The sequence below is a fragment of the Jaculus jaculus genome, chromosome 14 (genome assembly GCF_020740685.1).
Source record: "Jaculus jaculus isolate mJacJac1 chromosome 14, mJacJac1.mat.Y.cur, whole genome shotgun sequence".
Classification (NCBI taxonomy): domain Eukaryota; kingdom Metazoa; phylum Chordata; class Mammalia; order Rodentia; family Dipodidae; genus Jaculus; species Jaculus jaculus.
In genome coordinates, this window is record NC_059115.1 from 9,172,817 (window position 1) to 9,199,482 (window position 26,666).

The 26,666-nt window shown below is 48.1% G+C and overlaps 1 protein-coding gene and 1 long non-coding RNA gene across 7 annotated transcripts; one reads left to right on the top strand and one right to left on the bottom strand.

Moving 5' to 3' along the window:
- Window positions 1-30: 30 nt before the first annotated feature.
- Window positions 31-22,926, top strand: LOC123454674 (probable ATP-dependent RNA helicase DHX34). 6 transcript variants are annotated; one of them, XR_006633430.1, is made up of 4 exons: window positions 31-724; window positions 4,107-4,413; window positions 8,488-8,791; window positions 14,659-14,699. XR_006633430.1 is itself a non-coding variant. In XM_045133442.1 (2 exons), the coding sequence occupies exons 1-2, from the start codon at window positions 44-46 to the stop codon at window positions 4,233-4,235; spliced, it is 810 nt and encodes a 269-aa protein (XP_044989377.1). In that variant the 5' UTR covers window positions 31-43; the 3' UTR covers window positions 4,236-5,119. The 6 variants fall into 6 exon arrangements, 1 of the variants encoding a protein (XP_044989377.1); XR_006633432.1 differs by lacking the exons at window positions 8,488-8,791; window positions 14,659-14,699 and adding an exon at window positions 21,564-22,926; XR_006633431.1 differs by lacking the exon at window positions 8,488-8,791 and having other exon boundaries at window positions 14,659-14,716.
- On the bottom strand, window positions 21,860-26,666 carry LOC123454675. Its single transcript, XR_006633434.1, has 3 exons — window positions 26,647-26,666; window positions 24,599-24,703; window positions 21,860-21,914 (listed from the first exon to the last, which is right to left on the bottom strand). It is a non-coding gene; the product is annotated as an uncharacterized LOC123454675 (long non-coding RNA).

Sequence of the window (26,666 nt, forward strand, 5' to 3'; positions counted from 1 at the left end):
GACAGTGTATAGCTCGGGGGCAAAGCTGAGGCCAGGACAAGGGATGAACGAGATCGCCAAGACAACCACCAGGCTTCCCGGGACAAAGGTGCTTCAGAGAATTGGGACTGGAATTGTCCAGAGACCCATCGCCTCCTGGAGGATGTCTTCTTCAGAGATGAGGACTATATCCTTCGTGGCTCTGAGGAGCGTCAGAAGTTCTGGGCTTTCTTTGAACGCCTTCAGAGATTCCAGAATCTCAAGAGTTCCAAAAAAGAGGAGAAAAACTGGGCATCCCAAGCACAGCATCCCAGCCCTGGCTGACCTACCTCGCACTTACGACCCGCGCTTCCGCATCAACCTGTCCATCCTTGGCCCTGACACGCGGGAATCTCAGCAGCCGGGCAGTCGCCTTCCTGCGGCGAGAGCGTCTGAGTTCCGCCGGGCCCTGCTGCACTACCTGGACTTCGGGCAGAAGCAGGCCTTTGCACGGCTCGCCAGGCTGCAGCGCGAGCGGGCAGCGCTCCCCGTTGCCCAGTATGGGAACCGCATCCTGCAGACACTGAAGGAGCATCAGGCGGTGGTGGTGGCTGGTGACACAGGCTGTGGCAAGTCCACCCAGGTGCCCCAGTACTTGCTGGCTGCTGGCTTCAGTCACGTGGCATGCACTCAGCCCCGGCGGATTGCCTGCATCTCTCTGGCCAAGCGTGTTGGCTTTGAGAGCCTCAGCCAGTACGGCTCACAGGTGAGTGGTACGTACCGGTTTGTTCAGTGTGACTTTCAGAGTAAGCTGATTGTCCTCATGGCGGTATCCTTAACAGTTACACACGGGGGCTGGAGAAATGGCCTAGTGGTTAAAGGCACTTGGTTGCACAGCCTGACTGGGTTCGATTCCCCGGTACCCACATAAAGCCAGACATACGCAGTGATGCATGTGTCTGCAGTTCCTTTGCAATAGCACTTGGCCTAGCACAGCCATTCTCATTTTCTCTCCGCTTGCAAATAAGTAGACATACTTAATTAAATTTAATTTACTTATTTGGCAGAGAGAGAGGGGGCGGGGCAGATGCAAAGAGAGAATGTCATGCCAGAGCCTCTAGCCACTGCAAATGAACTACAGACACTGTGCCACCTTGTGCATCTGGCTGTACGTAGGTACTGGCGAATCAAAACTGAGTTCTTTGGCTTTATCAGCAAGCGCCTTAACCACTAAGCCATCTCTCTAGCCCCCAATTTAAAAAAATCATATATATGTGTGTGTGTCTATGTATGTTTATGTGTTGGTTTTGCAAGGTAGGGTTTCAGTCTAGTCCAGGCTGACCTGAAATTCACTATGTAGTCTCAGGCTGGCCTCAATGTCATGGCGATCCTCCTACCTCTGCCTCCTGAGTGCTGGGATTAAAGGTGTGCACCGTCACGCCTGGCAAAGATTTTTTTTTTTTTAAGTTACACAGGGGGGCTGGAGGGATGGCTTAACCATTAAGGCGTTGGCCTGCAAAGCCAAAGGACCCAGGTTCAATTCCCCAGAACCCGTGCTAGCCAAATGCACAAGGGAGCGCAAGCGTCTGGAGTTCATTTGCAGTGACTGGAGGCCCTGGAGTGCCCATTCTTTCTCTCTACCCCTTCCTCACTCCCTTTTTCTCTGTCAAATAAGTAAATTAATTAATAAAACAATAAATTAAATTAATTAATTTAAAAAGTTACACATGGAGGGCTGGAGATACGGCTTAGCAGTTAAGGCATTTGCCTGCAAAGCCTAAGGACCCAGGTTTGATTCTCCAGGTCCCACATAAACCAGATGCACGTGGTGGCGCATGCATCTGGAGTTCATTTGCAGTGGCTATAGGTTCTGGCGTGCCCATAATCACTCTTTCCTTCTCTCTCTCCCTCTCCCTCCTCTGTCTCCATTAGATAAATAAAAATAAATAAAAAAGTTACACATGGAACTGGAAAGATGGCTCAAGCAGTTAAGGGTGCTTGTTTGCAAAGTCTGATGACCTGGGTTCGATTCCCCAATAGCCACATAAACCCAGATGCACAAAGTGGCATGTGCATGTGGGATTCATTTGCAGTGGCAAGAGGCTCTGGCATGCTCATACTCACTTAAGTCTTTCTGCTTCTTTCTCTCTCTCCCTGTCTAAAATACATAAAATTATATTTAAAACATAAAAATCAAGCTGGAAAGATGGCTAAGTGGTTAAGGCGCTTGCCTGCAAAGCCTAATGACCTGGGTTCAGCTCCCTAGAGCCCACATAAAGCCAGATGCACAAAGTAGCACATGTGTCTTGAGTTGGTTTGCAGAGGCTGGAGGCTCTGCCACGCTTTCTCTTTCTCTCTGGCTCTCTGTGCTTGCAAATAAATAAAATATTTAAGAGTAAAAAGTTGCATTCTGTATCACAGGTGTGCACCACCATGCCTAGCCACCCACCTTCCTTCCCTTCTTCCCTTCCTCTCTCCTTCCCTTCCTTCTTCCTTCCTCCTCGCCTCCCTTCTCTCCTCCCTCCCTCCTCCCTTTCCTTCCCACCTCTATTCCCTCCTTCCTCCCTCCCTCCATTCCTTCTCTCCTCCTACCCTCCCTTTCTCCTTCCCTCCCTCCCTCTTAGTCCCTTCCTCCCTTCTTTCCCTCCCTTATTTTTCCCTCCATTCCTTTCTCCCTCCTCCCTCCCCTCCTCCCTCCCTTCCTTCCAGCAGTCCTGCTGGAGCCTCATGAGTGCTCCGAGTCCAGCCTCCTCGGCGCTTCTCTGTGGTGGCCTTCTCATGCATGTGTTGGCCATTTGGAGATTCACTTCGGTTTTTTTGTTGTAGGAGATCCTCTTTCTGAAGGGTGTGTGCTAGCCTTCTGCATAATTCTTCGTTTTTAGGTATTTTTAGGTTCTGATGCGGGTAATTGTAGGATTTTTGATTTGTTTTGTTTTGATTTTGATGTTTTCAGGTAGAGTCTCTCTCTAGCGCAGGCTGACCTGCAATCCACTGTGTAGTCTCAGGCTGGCCTCGAGCTCACGGTAATCCTCCTCCCTCTGCCTCCCCAGTGCTGGGATTCAAGGCGTGGAAGTCCCAGTGCTTGTGGGAGTTTTGTGTTGCATCCCTTGCCTCTTAACTGAGAGCTGCCCTCTGTTCTCTCTGTGGTGTCCTTTAGTAATTGTTGCCTTTTCATTTCAGTACAATTGTTTGTGATTTTTAAAAAAATGTTTTTTGCTCATTTTTATTTATTTGAGAGCAACAGAGAGAAAGAGGCAGAGAGACAGAATGGGCGCACCAGGACCTCCTGCCACTGCAAACAAAATCCAAACGTGTGCCCCCTTGTGCATCTGGCTAATGTGAGTCCTGGGGAATTGAGCCTCAAACCGGGGTCCTTAGGCTTCATGGGCAAGCGTTTAACCGCTAAGCTGTCTCTCCAGTCCTGTGGTTTTCTTTTGATGGTTAGTGCACTTTGGCTCCTCTTTAAGAAATTTTGCCTACTTTCAAACCATGAAGCCAGGTGGCGCATGCCTTTAATCCCAGCACTCAGTAGGCAGAGGTAGGAGGCTCGCTGTGAGTCTGAGGCCAGCCTGAGACGACATAGTGAATTCCAGGTCAGCCTGAGCTAGACGGAACTCCTACCTCAAAAAACAAAACAAAACCAAAAAACATCCATGAAAATGTTCCAAGAACTCTTGCCTTTAGAACTGCGTTTCCTGTAGAATTGTGTGCTGAGAGGTGAGGTTAACGCTGGAGGAGTGAGTCGGGGTGAAAGCTGGCACGTGCGGCAGTGGTGTGAGGCGAGGTGGGTGGTGCAGTAAAGCGGCAGTAGTGGCTGGCACATGGTGAAAGCAGCAAGCTTTGAAAGCAAGCATCTTTAACTGCTGAGTCATCTCACCAGCCCAGAAAGAGTAAATATTACTATGATCAGTGATGCCATGTGTTAGGAAACACTGCACAAAATTTTTGCGTGCATTTTCACGGGTCTCAGGGCATCCTGGAGGGTGAAGTTGAGTCTCAGAGGGGTGGTGGTGTGGGCCACGGTCAGGAGCAGAGACGGGATTGAACCTCTCTGCGTGGCTTTGGCTTAGATTTCCACATCCGGCAGGGGGCTCTGGTGCCCAAGCTCATGGTCTTCTGACCTGACAGTCTCCTTCCTCCCACCTCAGGTTGGCTACCAGATCCGCTTTGAAAGCACGCGCTCAGCGGCCACCAGGATCGTGTTCCTGACGGCTGCTCCTGCGCCAGATCCAGCGGGAGCCCAGCCTGCCCTAGTACCACGTTCTGATCGTGGATGAGGTCCATGAGCGGCACCTGCACAACGACTTCCTCCTGGGCATCCTCTGGCGCTTGCTGCCCAGGCGGCCGGACCTCAAGGTCATCCTCATGTCTGCCACTATCAACATCTCGCTCTTCTCCCGCTACTTCGACCACGCGCCCGTGGTGCAGGTGCCCGGGAGGCTCTTCCCCATCACGGTACGTAGCGCTGCTTCCCGGCTCCCAGCTGCCCTCCGTGCACTCTGCTCCCCTCGCTTCTCCACTTCGGCCGTCTCTTGTGGAAGCTGCTGTTCCCTGCACGTTTGCACCACGCTACGTGCTGAGTCTTGGGTCCAGTGAGCGCTGCATCCCAGTGCAGAGACACGCAGGAATTAAAGGTCTAACAAAGGGTTTCTGTCCTGTGACGTCTGGCCATTCTGGGCTGGGAGGCAGCTCTGCGCTGTATGGTCATCCCGAGGCTCAGCACCTCCCTTCTTGTGGCTCGGCCACCTTGCAGCGCTGGGTTCTCATAGTCAGCAACCTTGAACTTTCGGGCTGGATGTTGTATGGTGGGAGCTATAGATTTTTTGAGGATGGGGAGGATTTTTGAGGTAGGGTCTCGCTCTAGCCCTCGCTGGCCTGGAATGCACTCTGTAGTCTCAGGCTGGCCTCGGACTCATAGCGATCCTCCTACCTCTGCCTCCTTCAGAACACCCGCAACCGAAAAATCAGTGGGACTTGTCTCTGTCTGTGTCACAGCTTCCGGGAGGACTTCCTTGTCCTTGGTGGTTTCCAGCTTTACACGCCTTTGCAAGCAAGTGCTTGTAACCGCCGGGCCATCTTAACTTAAAAAGAAATAGCTGAAGAGATGGCTTAGCAGTTAAGGCACTTGCCTGCAAAGCCTGAGGACCCAGGTTTGACTCCTCAGAACCCACATAAGCCAGATGCACAAGGTCATGCATGCACACAAGGTGGTGCACATATCTGCAGTGGCTAGAGGCCCTGGTATGCCAATCCCCCCCCTCCTCTCTCTCTTTCTCTCTCTCTCTCTCTCAATATATATATAATTTTTTTGCAAGTAGAGAGAGAGAATATGAACACACCAAGGTCTCTTGCCACTGCAAACAAACTCCAGATGCATGTACCACTTTGTGCATCTGGTTTTATGTGGGTACTGGAGAATCAAACCTGAGCTGACATGCTTTGCAAGCAGACACTTTTAACCACTGAGCCATCTCCCTCACCCTCTACATGCCTTTGAATCTGTCTCCTAAGCAGTCATGAAGTAAAAAACAGGATGTGTCCCAAGAAGTATTTTCAAGGGCTTTCTACCATTTGAAACTTTTTTTGTCTCATTGAAGTTATCATGCAAAAGAGTGTGCTATACAATTAATTTTCGTAAGTTGAATACATCTTTGTAGCCAGCACCCATATTTTCAAAATTCAAACATTGCCAGCACTCAGAGGCCTTCCTGTTACCACTTGGTGTTGTTTACTTGAGAGAGAGAGAGAGAGGGAGAGAAAGAGAAGGAGAGAGTGTATGTGTGTGTGTGTGTGTGTGTGTATGGGTGTGTCAGAGCTTCCTGCCACTGCAAATGAACTGCAGATACATGTGTCACTTTGTGCATCTGGCTTTATGTGGGTACTTGGAAACTGAGCCCTGGTCAACAGGCTTTGCAAGCAAGTGTTCCTTTACAATGACAGCCTGGGTTTGGTTTACTGCAATTTAAGCCCTGTTCTGACTAGAGAGGACTCTCCTCCAGGGCTCCCTTAGAAACCTTTAGATAGTGTTTGTGGGTCTTAAGCTTAGAAATTTCCTTTCTGAGTTTCTGCTTTTCCCTTGATAGTTTGTCCAGGATTGCTAGAAGCAACCAGCCAGCATTATCATTCATCTTACTTTTCTACAGATATTCAAGTTTTAGACACAGAGTCTCTAAATTCCTTGCCCTTCCTAAGATATGACTCTGGATCACCAAATACATGTATCTTGTGGAGTTCTTTAAACAGTTCACACCATGGATTACTAGTGCCCTCCTTATTGCCAGTAAAAGTGCTCTCCTTGTTATTACCAGTAGAGCCTTTATTGGCACCAAAGTTGGAGAACCAACTCCAGAGAGCACCAAGCCCCATAGGGAAATCCATCCTTATCATTCAGTTTCTCTAGAACCACACTCAAGGTACCATTTTCTGTAGCAGACAGCTTCAGGTTCACTGAGATAAACTTCCAGACCAGACACAGTTATGGAGAAAGAGATTTTTAATTTTTTTTTGTTTATTTTTATTTATGTATTTGAGAGTGACAGATGGAGGGAGAGAGAGGGAAAAAGAATGGGCATGCCAGGGCCTCCAGCTACTGCAAATGAACTCCAGACACGTGCGCCCCCTTGTGCATCTGGCTAACGTGGGTCCTGGGAAATCGAGCCTCCAACCGGGTTCCTTAGGCTTTGCAGGCAAGCGCTTAATCGCTAAGCAATCTCTTCTGCCTGAGGAAGGGATTTATTGAAGCTTACAGATCTATGGGAAGTTCCATACTGGCAGAAGAAGCTGGCCTGCCTTCACAGGTCCAAGCAGAGAGAGAAGGGAGAACCACACAGCACACATCAGGAACTCCAGCGAAGCACACTTTGCATATCTTTAGATTGGAATCTCAGCCCCATCACCACACCTTCGGGCTGGACCCTGAGATCCACCCAGTGACATCACCTCCAGCCAGGTGGCTGCAGATGAAACTACTGAATATATATAACAAAACACTGAACATATTGGGGGCCATCTAGTCAAACTACCACAGTGCTGTTTGGAATGGAAGTTAGAGCCTTACAAAAGCTATGAGAGCTATGCAGACACTGAGCCTCCAGCCCCTCACTGGGGAGTTCTAGGCAAGTGCTGTGTCATTAAGCAGCATCCCCAGTCTTTGGACTTAAAAAAGAAAAAAAGCCTTTATTGGGCTGGAGAGATGGCTCACTGGTTAAAGGCACTTGCTCACAAAGCCTAATAGCCCAAGTTCAAATCCCCAGTAACCACATGAAGCCAGATGCACACGATGCCACCGCATCTGGAATTTGTTTCAGTGGCAAGAGACCCTTGTGCATATACACTTTCTTCTCCTCCTCTCTCCTTCTCTCTGCTTGCATAGAAATAATAAATAAAATACCTTAAAAGCTTCATTTTATTGCTTTCATATATGTGCACGGGCATGTGTGCCACTGCCTCTTGCTGCTGCAAGGGAACTCCTGTCCTGTTTTATTTAGGTGGGTAGCTGGGGAGTTGAACCAGGCCAGCAGCAAGTGCCTTTAACCACAGAGCCATCTCCCCCGCCCTCTTTAAAATTATTTATGTATTTATTCGCAGGTGTGTGTATGTATGCACCAATTTCTTTTCCATTGCAAATAAATGAATGCCTCGCTGGCTTTCATAGATACTGAGGAATTGAACATGGGCAGGCAAGCTTTGCAAGCAAGTACCTTTAATCACTGAACCTTCTCCCCCGCCCCCATTGCTTTTCTTTTCTTTCTCCTCCCCATCCTTTCTCCCTTCCTGGGTCCTTCCATCTCCACCATTTGTTAGGTCTGGGAGCCTTTCAAAGAGAGGACTCTGGAGTTTGTTTTTAGAAAGGTCTCATATCTCTTTTTTTTTTTTTTAATTTTTTATTTATTTGAGAGTGGCAGAGAGAGAGAGAATGAGAAAGGGCGCCGCCAGGGCTTCTACCACCACAAACGAACTCCAGATGCTTGTGCCCCCTTGTGCATCTGGCTAACGTGGGTCCTGGGGAATTGAGCCTCAAACTGGGGTCCTTAGGCTTCACAGGCAAGCACTTAACTGCTAAGCCATCTCTCCAGCCCCTATCTCTGTTCTTGATAACAGACATGATTTGGAAATATCTCCTACCCTCTCTGGAGCCTCACTTTGCTCATCTGTGGGTCTTACAGCAGCAATAGCCCTCTTAGGTCTGTTGTGTGAATTAAATGACATAATATATGAAAACAGCCCAGAAATCTAGATGTAGTAGCACATGTCTGTAATCTCAGCATTTGGGAAGTGGGGGGCAGTAAAATCAGGAATTCAAAGTTATCCTGGGCCTGCATAGTAGTAAGCTGAAGAACAGCCTGGCCTATATGAGATCCTGCCTTAAAAATAAAACAAAACAAAAACCACACACACACACACACACACACACAGCATGAGCACAACCAGGCGTGGTGGCACATGCCTTTAATCCCAGCACTCAGGAGGAGGTGGTAGGAGGATTGCTGTGAGTTCAAGGCCAGCCTGAAACTTCATACTGACTTCTAGGTCTGCTTGGGATAGAGTGAAACCCTACATCAAAAAACTGAGCCTGGAAACTGGCGCGCGCTGGCCTGACCGCGGCCTCCGGGCCACCCCAGAGGATCTGGAGCGCGGTGTCCCAGCCACCCTGCCGCCGCGCCCACCCACAATAAACCCAGCTCAGCCATGGCGCGTGTGTGTCGTGTTGTGTGCAGAGGCGCCCCGCCCCGGGAAGAGAAGGCCTTCCTGGGTCTGTCCATCGTCTTCTCCCTCGTCCCCGTGGCTGCGCGGCCTTCCCCAGCGGCTCTGGTCCTTCCTCATCGCTGCCATGGTATGTTTTGGGTTGGGGTGGTGAGAAGAGACTTGCCGTTTCTGTGGCCATTGAAGGTCAGATAGTGTCTATCTGGGTTCGAGGACACACACGAACCAACCCTGTGATAGCTGCAGGCAAGCTGGCCTGGGGATGAGTTAAAGCGGTTGGGCAAACCGCCTCAGCCCCCACAGCTGCTGGGAAGGATGCCTTTGTCTTCCTCCTGGGGTCAGAGATGAAGCGGGGTCGGGGAAGGGTATGCTGGGGAGGTTCTCTGATACTCTGGGGAGCGCGCAGCACATTGCTGCACTATGCTGCCTTGTAGGGAGACTGAGAAACAGGTAGCTTCCGAGGAAGTCAAAGTGGTTGAACCCTTTCCCCCTTCTGGACCATTGAGGCCTGCCACTGTGCAGACCTGGGAGCCCACCTGCAGGAAGTAGTTTGCCTGTGCGGCTTCCGTCTTGACCTGGGGACCTTTCCAGCAATGTGAGTTCCAGTGTCTCGGAGTGAGTGCCAGCTAGCCATCCCGGGAATCGCGAAGCCAGCAGCATCATCAGGCTGTGGCTGTGAGCACTGCCTTTTGGTCCTCCTCTATTACCCTGTGGGCCTCCGGGCAACTTAGTTCACCTCTCTGGTTCTCTAAGATGAGGTTGATGATAGTGTTTTCAGAGTTAGTCAGAACAGTGTTGCATGCCCCTGCCCCCACCCTTTTCCTCCTCAAAGGCTTTCACCAAGGTGGGTTCCCACCTTGTATTCAAAGGCCACTCACACTTGGTTTTTGGAGACAGGATTTGGCTATGTATCCAGGCTGGGTCTGAACTCTCAGCAGTCCTGTTCCAGCCTCCTCAGGTGCTAAATTACAGGTGTGCACCACCAGCGCTTTTTCTTTGCTTCTCTTCCTTTCCTGTTTCAGTCCTTTCCTCCCCCTCCCCCCAATGTAGAGTTTCACACTATCCCAGGCTGACCTGGATACTCAGGTTGTCCTTGAACTCACAACAATCCTCCTGCCTCTGCCTGCCAATCGAAGCCCAGCTCTTAGTCCATACCTTACTCTTTCATGTAAAAAGTACTTCTGTGAATATGCACTGTGTCTGACTAGTTGGCCCCCAAACTTCACATTCTCCTGGCTCGGCCTCCCGTTGTCATAGGAGTGTTGACATCCCATTTTCATCTCCACGTGGATGCTGGGGTATTGAACCTGGACTGTCAGGCCTTGTCAGCAAGCTCCTTTTAACTGCTGAGCCCTCTCCCCAGCCACCAGAAGACGTGCTCTTGATGGATGCGGCCTCAGACATGGCAAGCTCTTGACATACTCTGCTCTTCTATCTCCCATCTACCACCCTTGGAAAGGGAAGCCCACAGTGGGGAGCAGGGAGTACCATGTCGCCCAGCAAGCGGGGTGGGAGCAAAACCGCGGGGCTGGGCATACGGTTCTGCGGTCAGACTTGGCCTGGGCCACTGGGTTAGATAGAGATTTGCTGGGGGAGAGAGCCGGGAGGACAAGAGGAGCGCTGGGAAGATGCTGGTGGGTGATCCTCCTGAGATGGCAGCCTTTCTGCTATGCAGCAAGCCCTTTACCCATTGAGCCATCTCACTAGCCCCATTTTTCTTTTCCCTCCCTTCCCTTCCCTCCCCGTCTTCCCCTCCTTTCTTTCCCTTCTTCCTTCTTAATATATATCTATATATAGCTGAAGGGGGGGGGGAGCCTTCTAGAGGCAGGCAGAGAGAATGAGAATGAATGGGCCTGCCAGGCCTCCTGCCACTGCACCTGAGCTCCAGACACATGCCCCACTTTGTGCAGCTGGCTTTCCCTGGGTACTGAAGATTCAAGTCCAGGCTGTCAATCTTGCAAGTATGCGTCTTGAACCGCTGAACTATCTTTCCAGCCTTTTTTTTTTTTTTTAAACGCAAGGGAGAGAGAATTGGCATGCTAGGGCCTCCAGCCACTGTAGACACATGCTCACCTAGTGCACATGTGCGGCCTCGCGTCTTCTTGTGTGTCTGGCCTATGAAGGACCTGGAGAGTCAAACATGCATCCTTACGCTTTGCAGTTAAGTGCAGTAACTGCTAAACCATCTCTCCAGCCCTTTTAAAAAAACTTTTTACCACAGTTTTTTGTAATGTTTATTTACAAGCAGAGAGAATAGACAGAGATAATGGGCATGCCAGGCCTCTAGCCACTGCAAATAAACTGCCACTTTGTGCATCTGGGTACTGGGTGATGGAACCTGGGTCCTTAGGCTTCACAGGTGAGGATCTCGAGGTAGGGTCTCACTCTGGCTCAGGCCGACCTGAATTTCACCATGTAGTCTCAGGGTGGCCTTGAGCTCACAGCAGTCCTTCTGCCTCTGCCTCCCAAGGGCTGGGATTAAAGGCGTGCGCCACCACACCTGGCTATTGTTCTTTTTTTCTTTTTCTTTTTTCTTTTTTTTTTTTTTTTTTTGCCTCTTCTTTTTTTGAGGTAGGGTCTCATACTTTAGGCTGGACTTGAACTCCAGATCCTCTTGCCTCTGCCTCCAGAGTGCTGGGATTAAAGGCGTGCCCCACCACGCCTGGTTTCTGGTTCTGAATTCTGAAACACATGGGACTGTGGGGGTGGGGTGGGGTGGGGATAATTTTGTCCCAGTATCATGGTAATGAATGAATTACTGAGCTATTTATATCCTTTGTTTATCCCGCTTAGTGTGAATATTCATAGATTTTGCTGCAAAACTATTAACATGTCTGTCTGGGGCTTGGGGAGGGTTAGCTTGCTTCAGACCCCTAGTGGGGGTTGCATTGTTTGCGATTTGGGGTCAGAATTAAGTCTAGGGCTTGGCGAGGTGCCTCAGTGGTTAAAGGTGTTCCCTTATAAAACCTGCTGGTCTGCATTCACTTCCCAAGCCACCCAAGAAAGCAGCACAAACGTCTAGGGTTTGCAGGGGTGAGAGGACCTGGCTTGCCCCCACCCCCAACAAGTGCAAATACATAAACGTTTAAAAAAAAAAAAAAAGAGCTGCCTCCAAACCTAGGGCAAAGACTTCAGCCAAGGGACTGTGGACCTTTGATTACACGTGCTGCCAAGCCTAGGTTCATCCTAATTACTGATTCAGCATTTATTTAATGACTTTGAGAAGAAATTAATTTTCCATCACATTTAAACAAATTTATTACTTATTTGCAAGCGGGGAGCAAGAGAGAGAATAAGAATGGACATGCCAGGGCCTCCGGCCACTACAAAGGAATTCCAGATGCATGCACCACTTTGTGCATCTGGCTTTATGTGGGTACTGGGGAGTCAAATCCAGGTTGTTAGGCTTTGCAGGTAAGTGCCTTAACCGTAGAGCCATTTCTCCTGCCCTCCATCACAATTTAAAAAATTATAAATATAAATATAAATGTGTGTGTGTGTGTGTAGTTTTGGGTTTTTTTTAATTTTTTATTTATTTATTTGAGAGCGACAGACGCAGAGAGAAAGACAGATAGAGGGAGAGAGAGAGAATGGGTGCGCCAGAGCTTCCAGCCTCTGCAAACGAACTCCAGACGCGTGCGCCCCCTTGTGCATCTGGATAACGTGGGACCTGGGGAACCGAGCCTCGAACCAGGGTCCTTAGGCTTCACAGGCAAGCACTTAACCGCTAAGCCATCTCTCCAGCCCAGTTTTGGTTTTTTGAAGTAGGGCTGCCTCACTTTAGCCCAGGCTGACTGGGAATTCACTATGTAGTCTCAGGCTGGCCTTAAACTCATGGCGATTCTCCTATCTTTGCCTCCTGAGTCCTGGTATTAAAGGCGTGTGCACCATGCTTAGCTAAAACATAATTTTATTAACTTAATAGAGAGGGAGAAAGGGCACACCAGAGTCTCTGGTATCTGCACATGCACTCCAGATGCATCTGGCTTTACATGGGTACTGGGGAACCAAACCTGGGTCCTTTGGCTTAACCTCCAAGCTATCCCTCTAGCCTCCCCCCCCCAAATTTTTTTTTTTTTTTTTTTTTGAGGTAGGGTCTTTCTCTAGCCCAGACTGACCTGGAATTCACTGTGTAGTCTCAGGCTGGCCTCAAACTCTCAGCGCTTCTCCTACCTCTGCCTCCTGAGTGCTGGGATTAAAGGCGTGTGTTACCATGCCCACCTGACTTCTCTCTCTCTCAAGAAGACACTAGCTGTTAGATGAAAGAGGGTGGTGACTGGTCAGTCTTTAACTGCTTCTCACTGAACAGGGGTGTAGAAATATGGCAGTTAAGAGAGTCACTTTCAGAGAGGGGAGCCATTCTAAAGGATCCTGAAAGTGCATTGATGGAATGCAGGAAGACAGTTCAGGAAGAAAATGTTGGGGAGAAAGAATAAAAGGGGATATTTTAAAGTAGAGATAGGACACAGACAGAACGGGCACATCAGGGTCTCCAGCCGCTGCAAACGAACTTCAAATGCATGTGCCACTTTGTACATTTGGCTTTATGTGGGTACTGGGGAATAGGACATAGGTCATTAGGCTTTGCAGGCAAATACCTTTAACCGCTGAGCTATCTCCCCAGATGCCCAAGTTTTTTGAGAAAGGGTCCCATGTAGCCCAGGTCTTGATTTCACTATGTAGCCAACAGTGACCTTGAATTTGTGATCCTTTTGCCTCCCAAGTGCTGGGATTATAGGCTTGCGCCACCATGCTGCGTTTATGCAGTGCTGGGGGTGGACGCTCAGTGCTCGGCGCATGCTAGGCAAACACTCTTCCAACTGAGGTACATCCCCAGCACTCTACAGTTTACAAAATAAGGAGAGTGGCATTCACTAGGTTCCATTTGTTAACCATAAACTATGTTTGAGTCTCTGATGGGTATGTCTGTCATGGGAGTGTGTATTTGTGTTTGGTATTGTTTCCATGTGTGAGTGTGTGTCTATGAACGTGTGTTTGTGGGCTGGAGAGATGGTTTAGCGGTTAAGGTGCTTGCCTGCAAAGCCAAAAGACCCACATTCGATTCCCCAGGACCCATGTAAGCCAGGTGCACAAGGTGGCACATATGTCTGGAGTTTGTTTGCAGTGGCCGGAGGCCCTGGTGCACCCATTTCCTCTATCTCTGCTTCTCTCAAATAAATAAGGAACTTTAAAAAAAGTGTTTATACGCACTCTAGTTGTGCCCGGGTGACTGTGTGTGTGTGACTGTCTGTGTAAGCACGTGTATGAATATCTGTGAGAGCAGGAATGGTTCAGAGCTTAAATCTTACATGCTGGTCAGGAGTAATGGGCCACACTTGTGACCCCAGCCCTAGGGGGTGCTGATGCAGGTGGAGCCCAAGCTGGAGGCTAGCCTGGTCTAAATAATGAAGCTATGTCTCAAAAATATGATGGGCTTTCAGGGAAGTCACTGATGCTCCCAAAACATTATAGGCCATTGCCGAGGCCCTTGGTTTTCCACCAGGAATAGATGGTAAGACCCTATTGCTGAAGACTCCACATATTTGGGCTGCAAGTTCACTGAGAAATCCTGCTGGAACTGAGTTGATAGCCTCTTCCATGTTGACCAGCTGACCGAAAGCTGGAAGAAGCCCTTCTGCATGCAGTTCAATGGGAGAGAGAGAAATCACCAGTGAAGATACTTAACAGTGGACACTGCAAGCCTTATATTTGGCCAGCCAGGCTAAATGAGCGAAGGGGTGCAATAGTGGCACGTCTGTCATGGTGGAAACCAACTGCCCTCTAATTGGACTGGAGGCCTGCTCCATGGAGGGGATACATCCCTGATACTGAAAACTTAAAATGGGTAGTCATAAGCCCTAAGGGTGTAACGTCTGCTGCTGTCTGGCTAAATGTATATATTATGCTTATCAAGCTGCCTGGTAAGCACTTCTCTTAATGTTCATACCCATATATTAATGCTACTCTCACTTTTAGTAGAGAACCTTCTCTTTTCAGATGGCAGTGACCTTGGGATGACTCAGAAGGTATCATGGTGCTGGGAAGAAGTGACAGGAGTGCTCAGCACTACAATATCTCTATCACACCTTCCAAGGCTCAGGGTCTAATGCGGAAGAGGTGGCGGAAAGAATGTAAGAGCCAAAGGAAGAGTAGAACTCCTTACAACGTGCTCCCCCCAGACACAAAATGGCCTGGACATCCATGACCTCACCGTGTATGACACTACCTACACAAGACCATCATAAGAGGAGGAAAAGATCATGACATCAAAATACAAGAGACTGATTGAGAGGAGGAGGGGATATGATGGAGAGTGGAGTTTCAAATGGTAAAGTGGGGGGGGGGGCATCACCATGGGATATTATTTATAATCATGGAAGATGTTAATAAAAAAATTAAAAATATATGGGCCGGATGTGGTGGCACCCACCTTTAATCTGGCACTCAGGAGGCTGAGGTAGGAGGATCGTGATGAGTTCAAGGCCTGCCTGAGACTCCACAGTGAATTCCAGGTCCGCCTGGGCTGCAGTGAGACCCTACCTCAAAAATCCAAAACCAAACAAACAAAAATACCAAAAAAAAAAAAAGAAAGAAAGAAAAGGGCTTAGGGATGTAACTTAGTGGCTGCATATTTTCCAAGCATGCACAAGACCTGTAGTTTGGTTCTCAGCACTGAGCAAAACAAAACAAAATGAAAAACAATAAAGTTCTTGAATTGAAGAATTTCAGTGAGTTATGAATCTACTCAGACATTGGGTGCTGTACCTCTTCTGGCCACAGCAGGTCGCCTGTGCTCTTTGTTTAGAACATAGGAACACTTCCCCCCTTCCCCCCCCCCATTTTGGTCCTGAAGTTTGTAGACCCTTCTTGAGACCCTGGGGACAGGGGTTGGCTTAGCTGCTGTGAGGATTTTGCCATGTAGCCCAAGCTGCTCTCAAAGACTCAGCACTCCTCCTGCCTCAACTGGCCGAGTGCTGGGATGACAGACACGTGCCAGTGTACCTGATTCTCTCGTCTTAAAGAATATTCAACATGTTTTTGAATCATTTACCCATTGGTGTGATGCACAACTGTAACCGGCACTTGGGTCGTGGAGGCGGGAGGGTCAGAAGTTCAAGGTCATACTTGACTATTTAGCAAAGGCCACTGTACGTTCAACAACAAAACATCTGGTGGGAAGAGTGACAGTTCTTTACCTGTTTGAGCGGCTGCCTCACTCTAAAACATCTGGATCCACACAGCTGCCTGTGCTGGTTCCATTCTCATCCCAGAAGGCAGTGGGTCCCTCAAAAGCCCTCTGGACGTTCATGAGACAATGACAATGGCAAAAATCTCATTGCTATGCTTTTTATTTTTATTTTTATTTATTTTTCGAGGTAGGGTCTCACTCTAGCCCAGGCAGACATGGAAGTCACTGTGTAGTGTCAGGGTGGCCTTGAACTCATGGCGATTTCATCCTCCTATCTCTGCCTCCCGAGTGCTGGGATTAAGGGCGTGCACCACCATGCTCTGCTATTTATTTAAGAGAGAATGGGTGTGCCAGAGCCTCTAGCCATTGTAAATGAACTCTAGGTATATGCACCACCTTGTGTATCTAGTTTACATGGGTACTGGGGAATCGAACCTGGGTTCTTTGGCTTTACAGGCAAGCACCTAAATACTAAGCCCATCACTCCAGCTCCCAGAAAACCTCATTGCATCCTTATGAAAACAGGCCTGACGCTGCAGACCCCTGTGGTAGCATCTCAGGGACCTTTAGACCTTTTGACATCTTGTCAGCCTCATGAGACCCCTGTGAGGCGAAGTGTGGCTGGACAACACGTGGCATGGTGACTTCCTGAATGCCAGGAGTTACATCGTGGGAATTGACTGTGGTGAGTGTCATGGACAGGTTTTATTCATCCCATGTGTGCATGTGTGGAGGCCCCCTCCATCATCTGCACTTTTTCTCTTTCTCTTTTTTCTTCTTTCTCTTCTCTTTCCCTCCCCTTCCCTTACCTTTTTCTTTTTCTTCTTTTGAGGTAAGGTCTTACTCTAGCCCAGGCTGACCTGGTATTCACTATGGAGTCTCAGGGTGGCCTCGAACTCACTGCAGTCCTCTGCCTTCTGAGTGCTGGAATTAAAGGCGTGCACACCCACGCGTGGCTCACCTGCACATTTTCTTGACATGAGGTCTCTCCTCTCAACCCAAAGCTGATATTTCCACCCAGTGATTCTCCCCAGTACCTGCTTTCCATACAGCCTGGATTACACTTGTGTTTAGCCACGCCCAACTGTTTATGGGGGAATTGAATTTAGGGGCTCTCAGAACCTCTCAGGGCCACATGCTTGAGGCAAGTGCTCTTACTGCTGAAGAAATGCTCAGTACCCGCTTTCTTTTAAAGCCATTAGCAAACAAACAAAACCCCCCAAAATGCTGGGGTGTGGTGGTGCACACCTTTAATTCCAGCACTCAGGAAGCAGAGGTAGGAGGAACACAGGAACTCCATAGTGAATTCCACATCAGCCTGGGCTAGAGTGAGACCCTACTTGGAAAAAAAGAAAAGGGGGCTTGCCTAAGAAAAAGGGGAAAAAAAAGTTATAGCCTGCACTAAACAGTAAGACCTTGACTCAAAAAAAAAAAAAAAAAAGGAACATAGAGCCAGATGTAGCACACATCTTTAATCCCAGCATTTGAGGCAGATGTAGGAGGATCACCACGAGTTCAATGCCGTCCTGAGAATACATAGTGAATCCCAGGTCAGCCTGGGCCAGAAAACCCTGAAAAACCAAAAACAACTACACAAAACAACAATACCCAAGATACTTGGGTAACCCCAAGTAATCACTGTGCAATGGTGCCTAACCCTGAGTGATCACTGGGGTGGTTCTTATCCCCAAGTGATCACTGTGCAATGGTTCCTAACCCTGAATAGTCATTGTATATGTTTTTTTCTCTCTCTCCTTTTTTGAGGTAGGGTCTCGCTCTAGCTCAGGCTGACCTGGAATTCACTATGTAGTCTCAGGGTGGCCTCGAACTGACAGCGATCCTCCTACCTCTGCCTCTCAAGTGCTGGGATTAAAGGTGCGCCACCACACCCAGCTATGGTTCTCTTTTTAAAAAAAAAAAAAAAAGGTTTATTTTTACTTAATTGAGAGAGAGAGAAAGAGGAAGAGAGAGGGAAAAAATGGCTACTCCAGGGCTTTCAGCCACTGTAAATGAATTCCAGACACATGTTCTACCCTGGGCATCTGGATTATGTGGGGCCTGGGGAATTGAACCTGAGTCCTTTGGCTTTGCAGGCAACTGCCTTAACCACTGAGCAATCTCTCCATCCCTGTACATGGTTCCTTTTTATTTATTTATTTATTTACTTTACTTTTCAAGGTAGGGTCTTGCTCTATGCCAGGCTGACCTGGAATTCACTAGGTAGTCTCAGGTTGGCCTCAAACTCATGGTGATCCTCCTACCTCTGCCTCCCGAGTGCAGGGATTAAAGGCACGCACCACCACACACGGCCTTTTTCTCCCCTCCCCCCCCCCTTTACGTTCTCTCTCTCTCTAGCCCAAGCTGACCTGTAATTCATTCCGTAGTTTCAGGGTGGCCTTGGACTCATGGTCACCCTCCTACCTCTGTCTCCCAAGTGCTGGTATTAGAGGCGTGCACCACTGTGCCTGTTCTGTCCATGGTTCTTAATACCAGTGGGGGATTAAGGACTCGTGATTGAACATGGTGGCAGAATAGAGAAGGGAAGGTCACTGAGGCGCAGATTCATGCTGGGCGAGAACATGGAAGTAGGAAGAGAAATCCATGGTCTTTGAGGGAACAGAGCTGAGTTTCCAGTTCCACATGAGGTCCTAGGAGGGGGAGCACTTACCAGGTGAAATATCTAGTGCCCCTCTCCCCGAGGTAGAGTCTTACTCTATAGCTCAGGTTGACCTGGAACTCACTATGTAGTCTCAGGGTGGCCTCAAACTCATGGCGATCCTCCTACCTTTGCATCCCAAGTGCTTGGCTTAAAGGCGTGCGCCACCATGCCCAGCTTTGAAATATCTAGTTTGACACCATCAGGGACAGTTTGGAAAGTGGAACCTCTTCATGCATTTCTCAGATGTTCCCATGCATGTTCGCTAAGATAGGGACATTCCCTGCACTAAAGGAAGTTATTGTCATGAGTCCAAGGGATAAGATACTTCATGGTCCCAAAGTTGCCAGAGTGCATTCTCATGTGATTTTTTGTTTGTTTGTTTTGTTTTTGAGGTAGGGTCTCACTGTAGCCCAGGCTGACCTGGAATTCACTCTGTAGTCTCAGGTGGCCTTGAACTCACGGCAATCCTCCTACCTCTGCCTCCTGAGTGCTGGGATTAAAGGCATGCACCACCATGCCCGGCTTTTATTCCATTTTTTATTGTTTGGTTTTCGAGGTAGGGTTTCACTTTAGTTCAGGCTGACCTGGAATTCACTGTGTAGTCTTAGGGTGGCCTCAGACTCATAGCGATCCTCCTACCTCTGCCCCATGAGTGCTGGGATTAAATCAAGTGATTTTTACTTTATTTATTTGTTTATCTGAGAGAGAAAGAGGGAGAGAGAGAGGGAGCATGGGTACTTCAGGGCCTCTAGCCAGTGCAGAAAAACTCCAGATGCATGTGCCACCGGCTTAAGTGGATACTGGGGAATTAATTGAACCTGGCGAATGGTTTAACTGCCAAGCCATCTTTCCAGCCTCTCAAGTGATTTTGGTCCAACCCAAGCTGATTAAACTCCTCCCACGTGACGCGCTCATGCCTATTGTGGAACTCGATGGCAATGGACTATGATTCCTATGAAGACATGATGCGGAATACCTCGGTGGTGTTGATGTATTTTATTTCATATGATGTTACACAGGTCAGTTGTCATAAACCTTGTTAAAAATATCTTTAAAATTAAAAAAAAAATCTTTGATGTTATCCCTTAAAATTGTGGACAATATTTAAATTTACAAAACTTAATGTTTCTTTGATGTACATGGGTCATCTTCATGCGGTGGTTCTGCTGGGGACAGAGTGGGAAAAGGGTCAGGTTAGGTGGAGTTTCTGTGCAGAGCTCTGCAGAAGGACTTAGTTGACCACCCTAGGTGGGTGACTCCTTCCCCTCCTCCTCTGCTGTCCCCAAGGTCGGGAACAACATTCTGCTTCATTTGTGTTCTTTTTCTGCCTTGGCTCATCTTAGGGATGAGGCTTCTGGTGGAATCTGGAGACAAGCTCTTTCCTCTCTGGGCAGCTCTACTGCTTGTCGCCGTTGGCCGACAGCAGCTCCTCACCTCAGTTCCCCGAGGAAAAGAGCTCAGTCACCCGGGGGCTTTATCTGGGTGTACAGGGTTCCCACAACAGGCAGCATGGAGCGGAGAAGCAAAATGTTCACTAATGGAGACACAGGGCAGAGGAGGATGCAGGTAAAGAGGGTCAGTTACCTTCCCCCTCAGGATGTTTGGCCGAGGGGCGCCTCTCTGCCACTTCAACCGTTGACTGGCCTGGAAGAAAGAGGATAGAGTGGCTCAGCCATTCCCATCGACACCAGCTAAAGATATGCTCACACAGACCAGCCTCGGCTTCCCCTGCTTCACAGATTACCCATTTTCTTTTATTTAATTATTATTTTTGTTTTGTTTTTCGAGGTAGGGTCTCACACTGGTCCAGGCTGACCTGGAATTCAGTATAAACTCTCAGAGTGGCCTCGAACTCCTGGAAATCCTCCTACCTCTGCCTCCTGAGTGCAGGGATTAGAGGCATGCACCATCACACCAGGCTACAGATTGCCTATATGGTAACAAACTACATTTGAATCTTTGCCAATTATGCTCATTTCTTTCTACATGAAATGTACTTTCTTCCTCTGGGGAGGAAGGATGGAGAGAGGATCAAGCCATAAAGGAGAAACTGAGGCCCTGTATTTACACCTAGAGTCCACAGTATGTGACGCGTGATGGCGAATCTGTACATGGCCCTAAGTACACCATGTGATTCAGTGATGGCATCTGGTCAGTTCTTCTGCCCATTTAGAAGTCAACAACAAGTGTCACTGTCATCTTACCATGGAACAAGACCATCAGATCCATCCTGTTCTGACTTCTTTCACCCATTCCCCACAGTTTTCAAGGTGTATAGAGAAACTTTTGTAGGGGCCATGGGAATGATTCTAGGAAAAAAGCCTTATTATGTTACTTGGTGATCCCAGTGTCAAAAATATAAACATAATTTATTAAGCACTTGAAAAGATTTCCATGACAATCATACCATCCTCCCACCCTCCAGTTTGCACATCTTCTGAGCCAGTGGCTGCACTGACCACACTAGCCCATCACCAATGCCAGAGGGCACCACGGGAAGTTGCCCGGGTTGGGTCCCAATGGTCAGAATTATGAGGACAAGAGATGCCCTCACAGGTGTGTGTGTGTGTGTGTGTGTGTGGCTATGCAATGAACCTTGAGGGGGCTGGAGCAGCGAGCTCAGAGAAGCAGAGACCAAAGGAGCAGCCGCAGGGAAATGAGAACTGAGCCTTGTCCTCCTGATAAAGGCAATGGAGGACAACAGGGAAGGGTCTTCAGGTGGTCCTCGTGTCCTGGAACTTGTAGGGATCACTCTGAAGCCGTCATGGACAATCTCCTAACGCCACGAAACAGACTGAGTTACAATGCCACCTAATGACGTGTAATGCAAACCTGCGGGGATATTTTTGCATAGACTGTGATCCATGAGTGTATGGCAGATGGGGTGGCAATATAAGGACTGTCCCAAAATGTCCCTTCCACAAAACATCTTAGACACTTCAGGGTACTGGAAATGAACCAATGCTTATAGTAAAGCAGGAAGCGTCATTCCCAAACAATACATTTGATGGCATTTTTATGTGTCCTGACTCCATCCTTCACTGTCCACTTCAGGGTTTGGACTAAACAGCAGCAGTCACATCATGGAGAAAATGACACCTTCAAGTCAGGAGCACGGCACGAGCTCTTCCCAGCAGAAGGACCGTGACTGGGACAGTCTGCCCTGCAGCCACACTTACATAAATCTGAAAGGTTTCCAATGGACCTCAGAGCAAAGTCTTTCAAAAACTATATTCACAAGCAGGCAAGCACAGTTCCACCACATGGTGTTTAAGGACCAACTCACAATCACTGTGCAACTGAATTATAAACCAACAATAGAATTTCTCAAACCTATAAAACACTTACACTTGACACAGCAAAATACATTTTGACATAGACGTCTCAGCCTGCGTGCATGATGTCCTGGAAATCAAGGAAACAAATTCATTAACTGTGAAATGTAACAAATGCCAAGCTTATACTGCAATGTTTAGAATTGAGGAGCAGAGATAGCTTGCTTCCAAAGCCTGCCAGCATAGGTTTGAAACCCCAGTACCCATAGAAAGTCAGATGCACACAGGGACACATGCATCTGGAGTTTGTTCACAGTGGCTAGAGGCCCTAGCATCCCCATTTTCTTTTTTATATTCTTTCTTTCTTTCTTTCTCCTTCCCTCTCTCTCTCTCTGTCTCTCTCATAAACAAGTAAATAAGCAAACTATGGAAAGGAAACAGAACTGAATGGAAGGCATATAGAGTACTGTAATGAAAATGGTTCAATTAGGGAATGATCAAATGTGGCGCAATGCAAACATTGCAGATGATGAAAGGTTTCAGAGTTCTGTCTACTTAGAAAATAAACTTGACTACTAGAAATGACACCAGAGACCTGGAAAGCAGCAAACACAGACGATGTCTTTAAAGGAACCCAACAAATTCTTATGAATCCAAACTTTTTCACCACGGAATGCAGTCTCTGTGATATTCCATATTTATCCAGTTGACATGAAAAGCTGCATCCGCACAAACTCTCCCCAGGAACATGCACATCGCCTGTGTCTATAGTCACATAAACTGGAATAAAATATGATTTCTTTGCAGTGGTAAATGGATTACAGTTTTAACTTCATCCATATAGAAGACTGTGTTCTGTATTTAAACCATGTTCTCAATGAGGAAAGCAGAACATGCAGTGTATGTTGATTAGCAAAACAGGATTGCATAGGCAAGCTGTATTCTGATTCCCACTCAATGACCTTATGAAAAACACAAAAGCATAAACATAATATACAAAATGTCACTAGGGTTTTGAGCAAAGGGTGAAGCATTAGTTACTGAAGGACAGACGATTTCTGTGTTGAGAAAGAAAGTTTCCGAAGCCGGGTGTGCTGGTGCACGCCTTTAATCCCAGCGCTCAGGACACAGAGGTAAGAAGATTGCTGTGAGTTTGAGGCCACCCTGAGTCAACATAGTGAATTCCATGTCAGCCTGGGCTACAGTGAGATGCTATCGCGAAAAACAAAACAAAACAAAACAAAATTAAAAAAAAAGAAAAAGAAAGTTTTGTGCTGGAGGGATGGCTTAGCTGTTAAGGCACTTGCCGGCAAAACCAAAGGACCCAAGTTTAACTCCGAAGGATACACATAAGCCAGATGCACAAGGGGGCGCATGCATCTGGAATTCGTTTATAGTGACTGGAGGTCCTGGCATGCCCATTCTCTCTTTCTCTGCCTGTCTATTACTGTATGTATCTCTCTCTCAAATAAATCAATAAAAATAAAATAAAAAAGAAAGTTTCTGCTTGATACTGTGAGGGCAAAAACATGATCATATGGACATTTCAACCATAATTCACACAGACGATGTGCGCATGTGTAATGACAGACAGTAGCAGGATCCACATCACAGATGAGGATAGTTTCTTCCTGTCAAGGAAAACCACAGTTGACTACTTTTTGAGGCAAAGTCTGACTGTAGCTCAGGCTGCGGGTGGCCATGAACTCACAGTGATGCTCCTACCTCGGCCTCCTCCAAGGAATGAGATTAAGGAGGTGTCATTTAGAGGTGTTTTTTTTTTTTTTTCTCAGTCTTTTAAGTATTCCTATGAGGGAAGTTCACACATAGAGAAAAGGGTGTGGCACAGCCCTGGTGGAGATCCCCAGAACTCCACGACCAAGAGAGGGTCCCCAGCTCCGCTCCTTTGGCGCATCTTCCACAGGGCAGCCTTCGCGACTCCCAGCACCCACACAGGAGCGTGCAGGGTTGGGGATCTGAAGCCCAGAACTCAACTTCCCGTCCTGCCAAAGTCCTGTCTCGCCAGGATTAGGGGAGTAAAGCCCTCACTCCCCAGACCAGATCAAGGACAAGTTCAACTCGGCCTTGCTCCCCGCTTCTGGGCAGAGATTCACCCCTCCTCCAGGATGAAATGTACTGAAGATCAAAGAGGGGGAGATGAGGTGCCCTCCCCCCTCCCATCCCTTGATGTTCCCCTTGAAAAGGTGCTGGGGCAAAGGAGGCGGAAGATGGGGAGAGGTAGAGAGTAGGGAGCAGAAGGGGGAGGTGGCCCCTGCACCCCAAACCCTGCTGGCCTTGCCCCATTTCCACTCCCTCGGCCCCGCCCCCTCAGGAAGTGTTCCCAGCCCAGAGATCTTTTTGTTTGTTTGGTTTTGATTTTCCGAGGTAGGGTCTCACTGTAGCCCAGGCTGACCTGGAATTCACTGTGTAGTGTCATGGTGACCTCAAACTCTCTGCGAACCTCCTACCTCTGCCGCGTGAGTGCTGGGATTGAGGGCATGCGCCACCATGCCCTGCTTAGCCCAGAGATCTTTGAAGAGTGGCCGAAGGCCCCCCAAGGTTGCCATCTCCCTTGGGCCACCCAACCTCCCACTGTTGGGGTTGACCTTTGGTCCCTGTGGATGAGGCCCCCTTCCTCCCCCCAAACCTTCGAAAGTAGAGGGGAGGGTCTGATCTGCCTCCCTGGTCCACAGTGTCTCAGGAAGAAACAAAAACCCTGTCAAAACACTTCATACATCTACTCTGGGATAGGAACTAATGTCACATACAATTTGCTGCTCCTACTTCAACCCAGTTACTGAATTTCTCCCCTACCTGCTCGCTGCTGTCGACGCGGCCCTTCTTCCTCACGCTCATCACTGGGATGGTTCTCCTGACGGTTTGTCCTATTTCGTTGAAATATGTTCATGATGGACGACACTGAGAATGCATTCACAACACAGTCAGGTCAGCTTAGTGGCAGCAAATCAGAGGGAAATGAGTAATTATCCTGAGATTAAACACGTGATCTCATTTCACGCTTTCCATATAGTCATCACATCCAGAATGGGGCCTCAGGAAGATCATAATGTCCAGTGCATCCTTAACAGAGTGTATGTGAGGACTGCCTAAATTCATGAGATCATGTAGGGAAAAGAGCAGCATGCAGACCTGGTGGTCAGCATACAAACTCCTTTTAAAGCTCATATGTAATGAACACAGTGAAATTCCTGTGATTTCTCTTCCCCGTTCTTTGCACCCTGACACTATAATCATCACAAGAGCTCCCTCTGTGAATGTTTGAGTCTAAATAATGTAAGGGCTTTTAATGAAAAGGCTGATACTTTGGAACTGCTCTGAGATGTTCTTTAAATGCCAGAGCAATGAGACAGGGGTGGTTGAGTTAAGAGAACATGTTTGGATGGTTCCAGGAAAGGGAAGAACCCATGTTCTTTACCTAATCATGACCCTTCAACCAGCTCAGGAGCATCAAACAGTATCCTGTCCAGTAAGGGAGGCAGGCAGGTGACTGACCATACATCCTACTTTTCTTTCTTTCTTTCTTTTACTTTTTTTTTTTTTTGAGAGAGAGAGAGAGAGAGAGAGAGAAAGGGAGAATGGGCGCACCAGGGCCTCCAGCCACTGCAAATGAAGTCCAGATGCATGTGCCACCTTGTGCATCTGGCTTACATAGGTCCTGGGGAACCAAACCGAGGCCCTTTGGCTTTGCAGGCACATGCCTTAACAGCAAAGCCATCTCTGCAGCCCCATACCTCCCACTTTTGAGCTGCGGATACTGTATTAGGTAACGGCATATGTCTGTGACCAAACTAGCTGACAGAAACAAGGAAGGGATTCTCTACATTTCCAACACTGATGCAAAACAGGACAGATTTTGTTCCAAAGTCACCCATGGGATCTTGATTATGATAGGTGAGAACATGGCCCGTGTCTCCCGCCATGACTGAGAATCCCAGTCAGGGTAAAACAGCCATAACAAGATGATGTTGCCTGTATCCTGGAGCAGCTCACCAGTCCTCACAGGAACGAGAGACATGCCTAGGCACAGCCTAATTATGATACACACCCACACTTCCTGTGAAGTGCACCCCTTTTTTAGAAGCCATGATTTCCTAAGGAGGAGCATATGGGTTTTTACATCACTTACGCTGGTGAAGGTCTTTAGGAAGATGTGTCGATGCTATCTTTAATGATTGGCCACTGAGGCAGTCAGGATAGTGTTTTAGTGTTTGGAATCTCTGTATACGTGAGCATCTCAGATACACACAGGGAAGCTGGAGCTGTTTCTCTCAGTGCTGGGATTGAACTAAGAAGCTCGAGCACGCCGAGACAGCACTCCACCAACTAACTTATAATATGCACCGTGGAGAGGCAGGAGCGCTTACCCAGTGACTGTAAATCCCTGATGGGATGACAAGTCGAGGTGGTGACGTGTGAGCAACTTTGGGCCACATGTCATACACATTGTGGCTTTGGCACGTCACAGCTAGAAAGCTTGCTCACTGAAGTAGGTACCTCTGTTTATTCATCTGTGGATTGGTGTGTAGGGCAATAAACCTAGCATACATGTCAGCCATGACGTTGGAACTAGTTAATGAAGGTACAGTAGGAACCGTGATGTTTTTCAATTGAAAAAAATTGGGTTGGATTGGGTTGAGAGGAATATTTTTCTATGATAAACATACATGTAGTTAGACACTGACGCCCCAAATCCCACACTAGGTAAGGAGCAGAGCTGCATTCAGAGGCTGTATGCCCTATCCCGAGCAAAGGGCTCAGATCACAGTAGTGCACTGGAGAAACCAGCATCCCTACAATTCTTATCTAAAACGTGTCTTCACCAGTGACTCCAGAATACGTACATATTCGTGCCTTCCTTGTC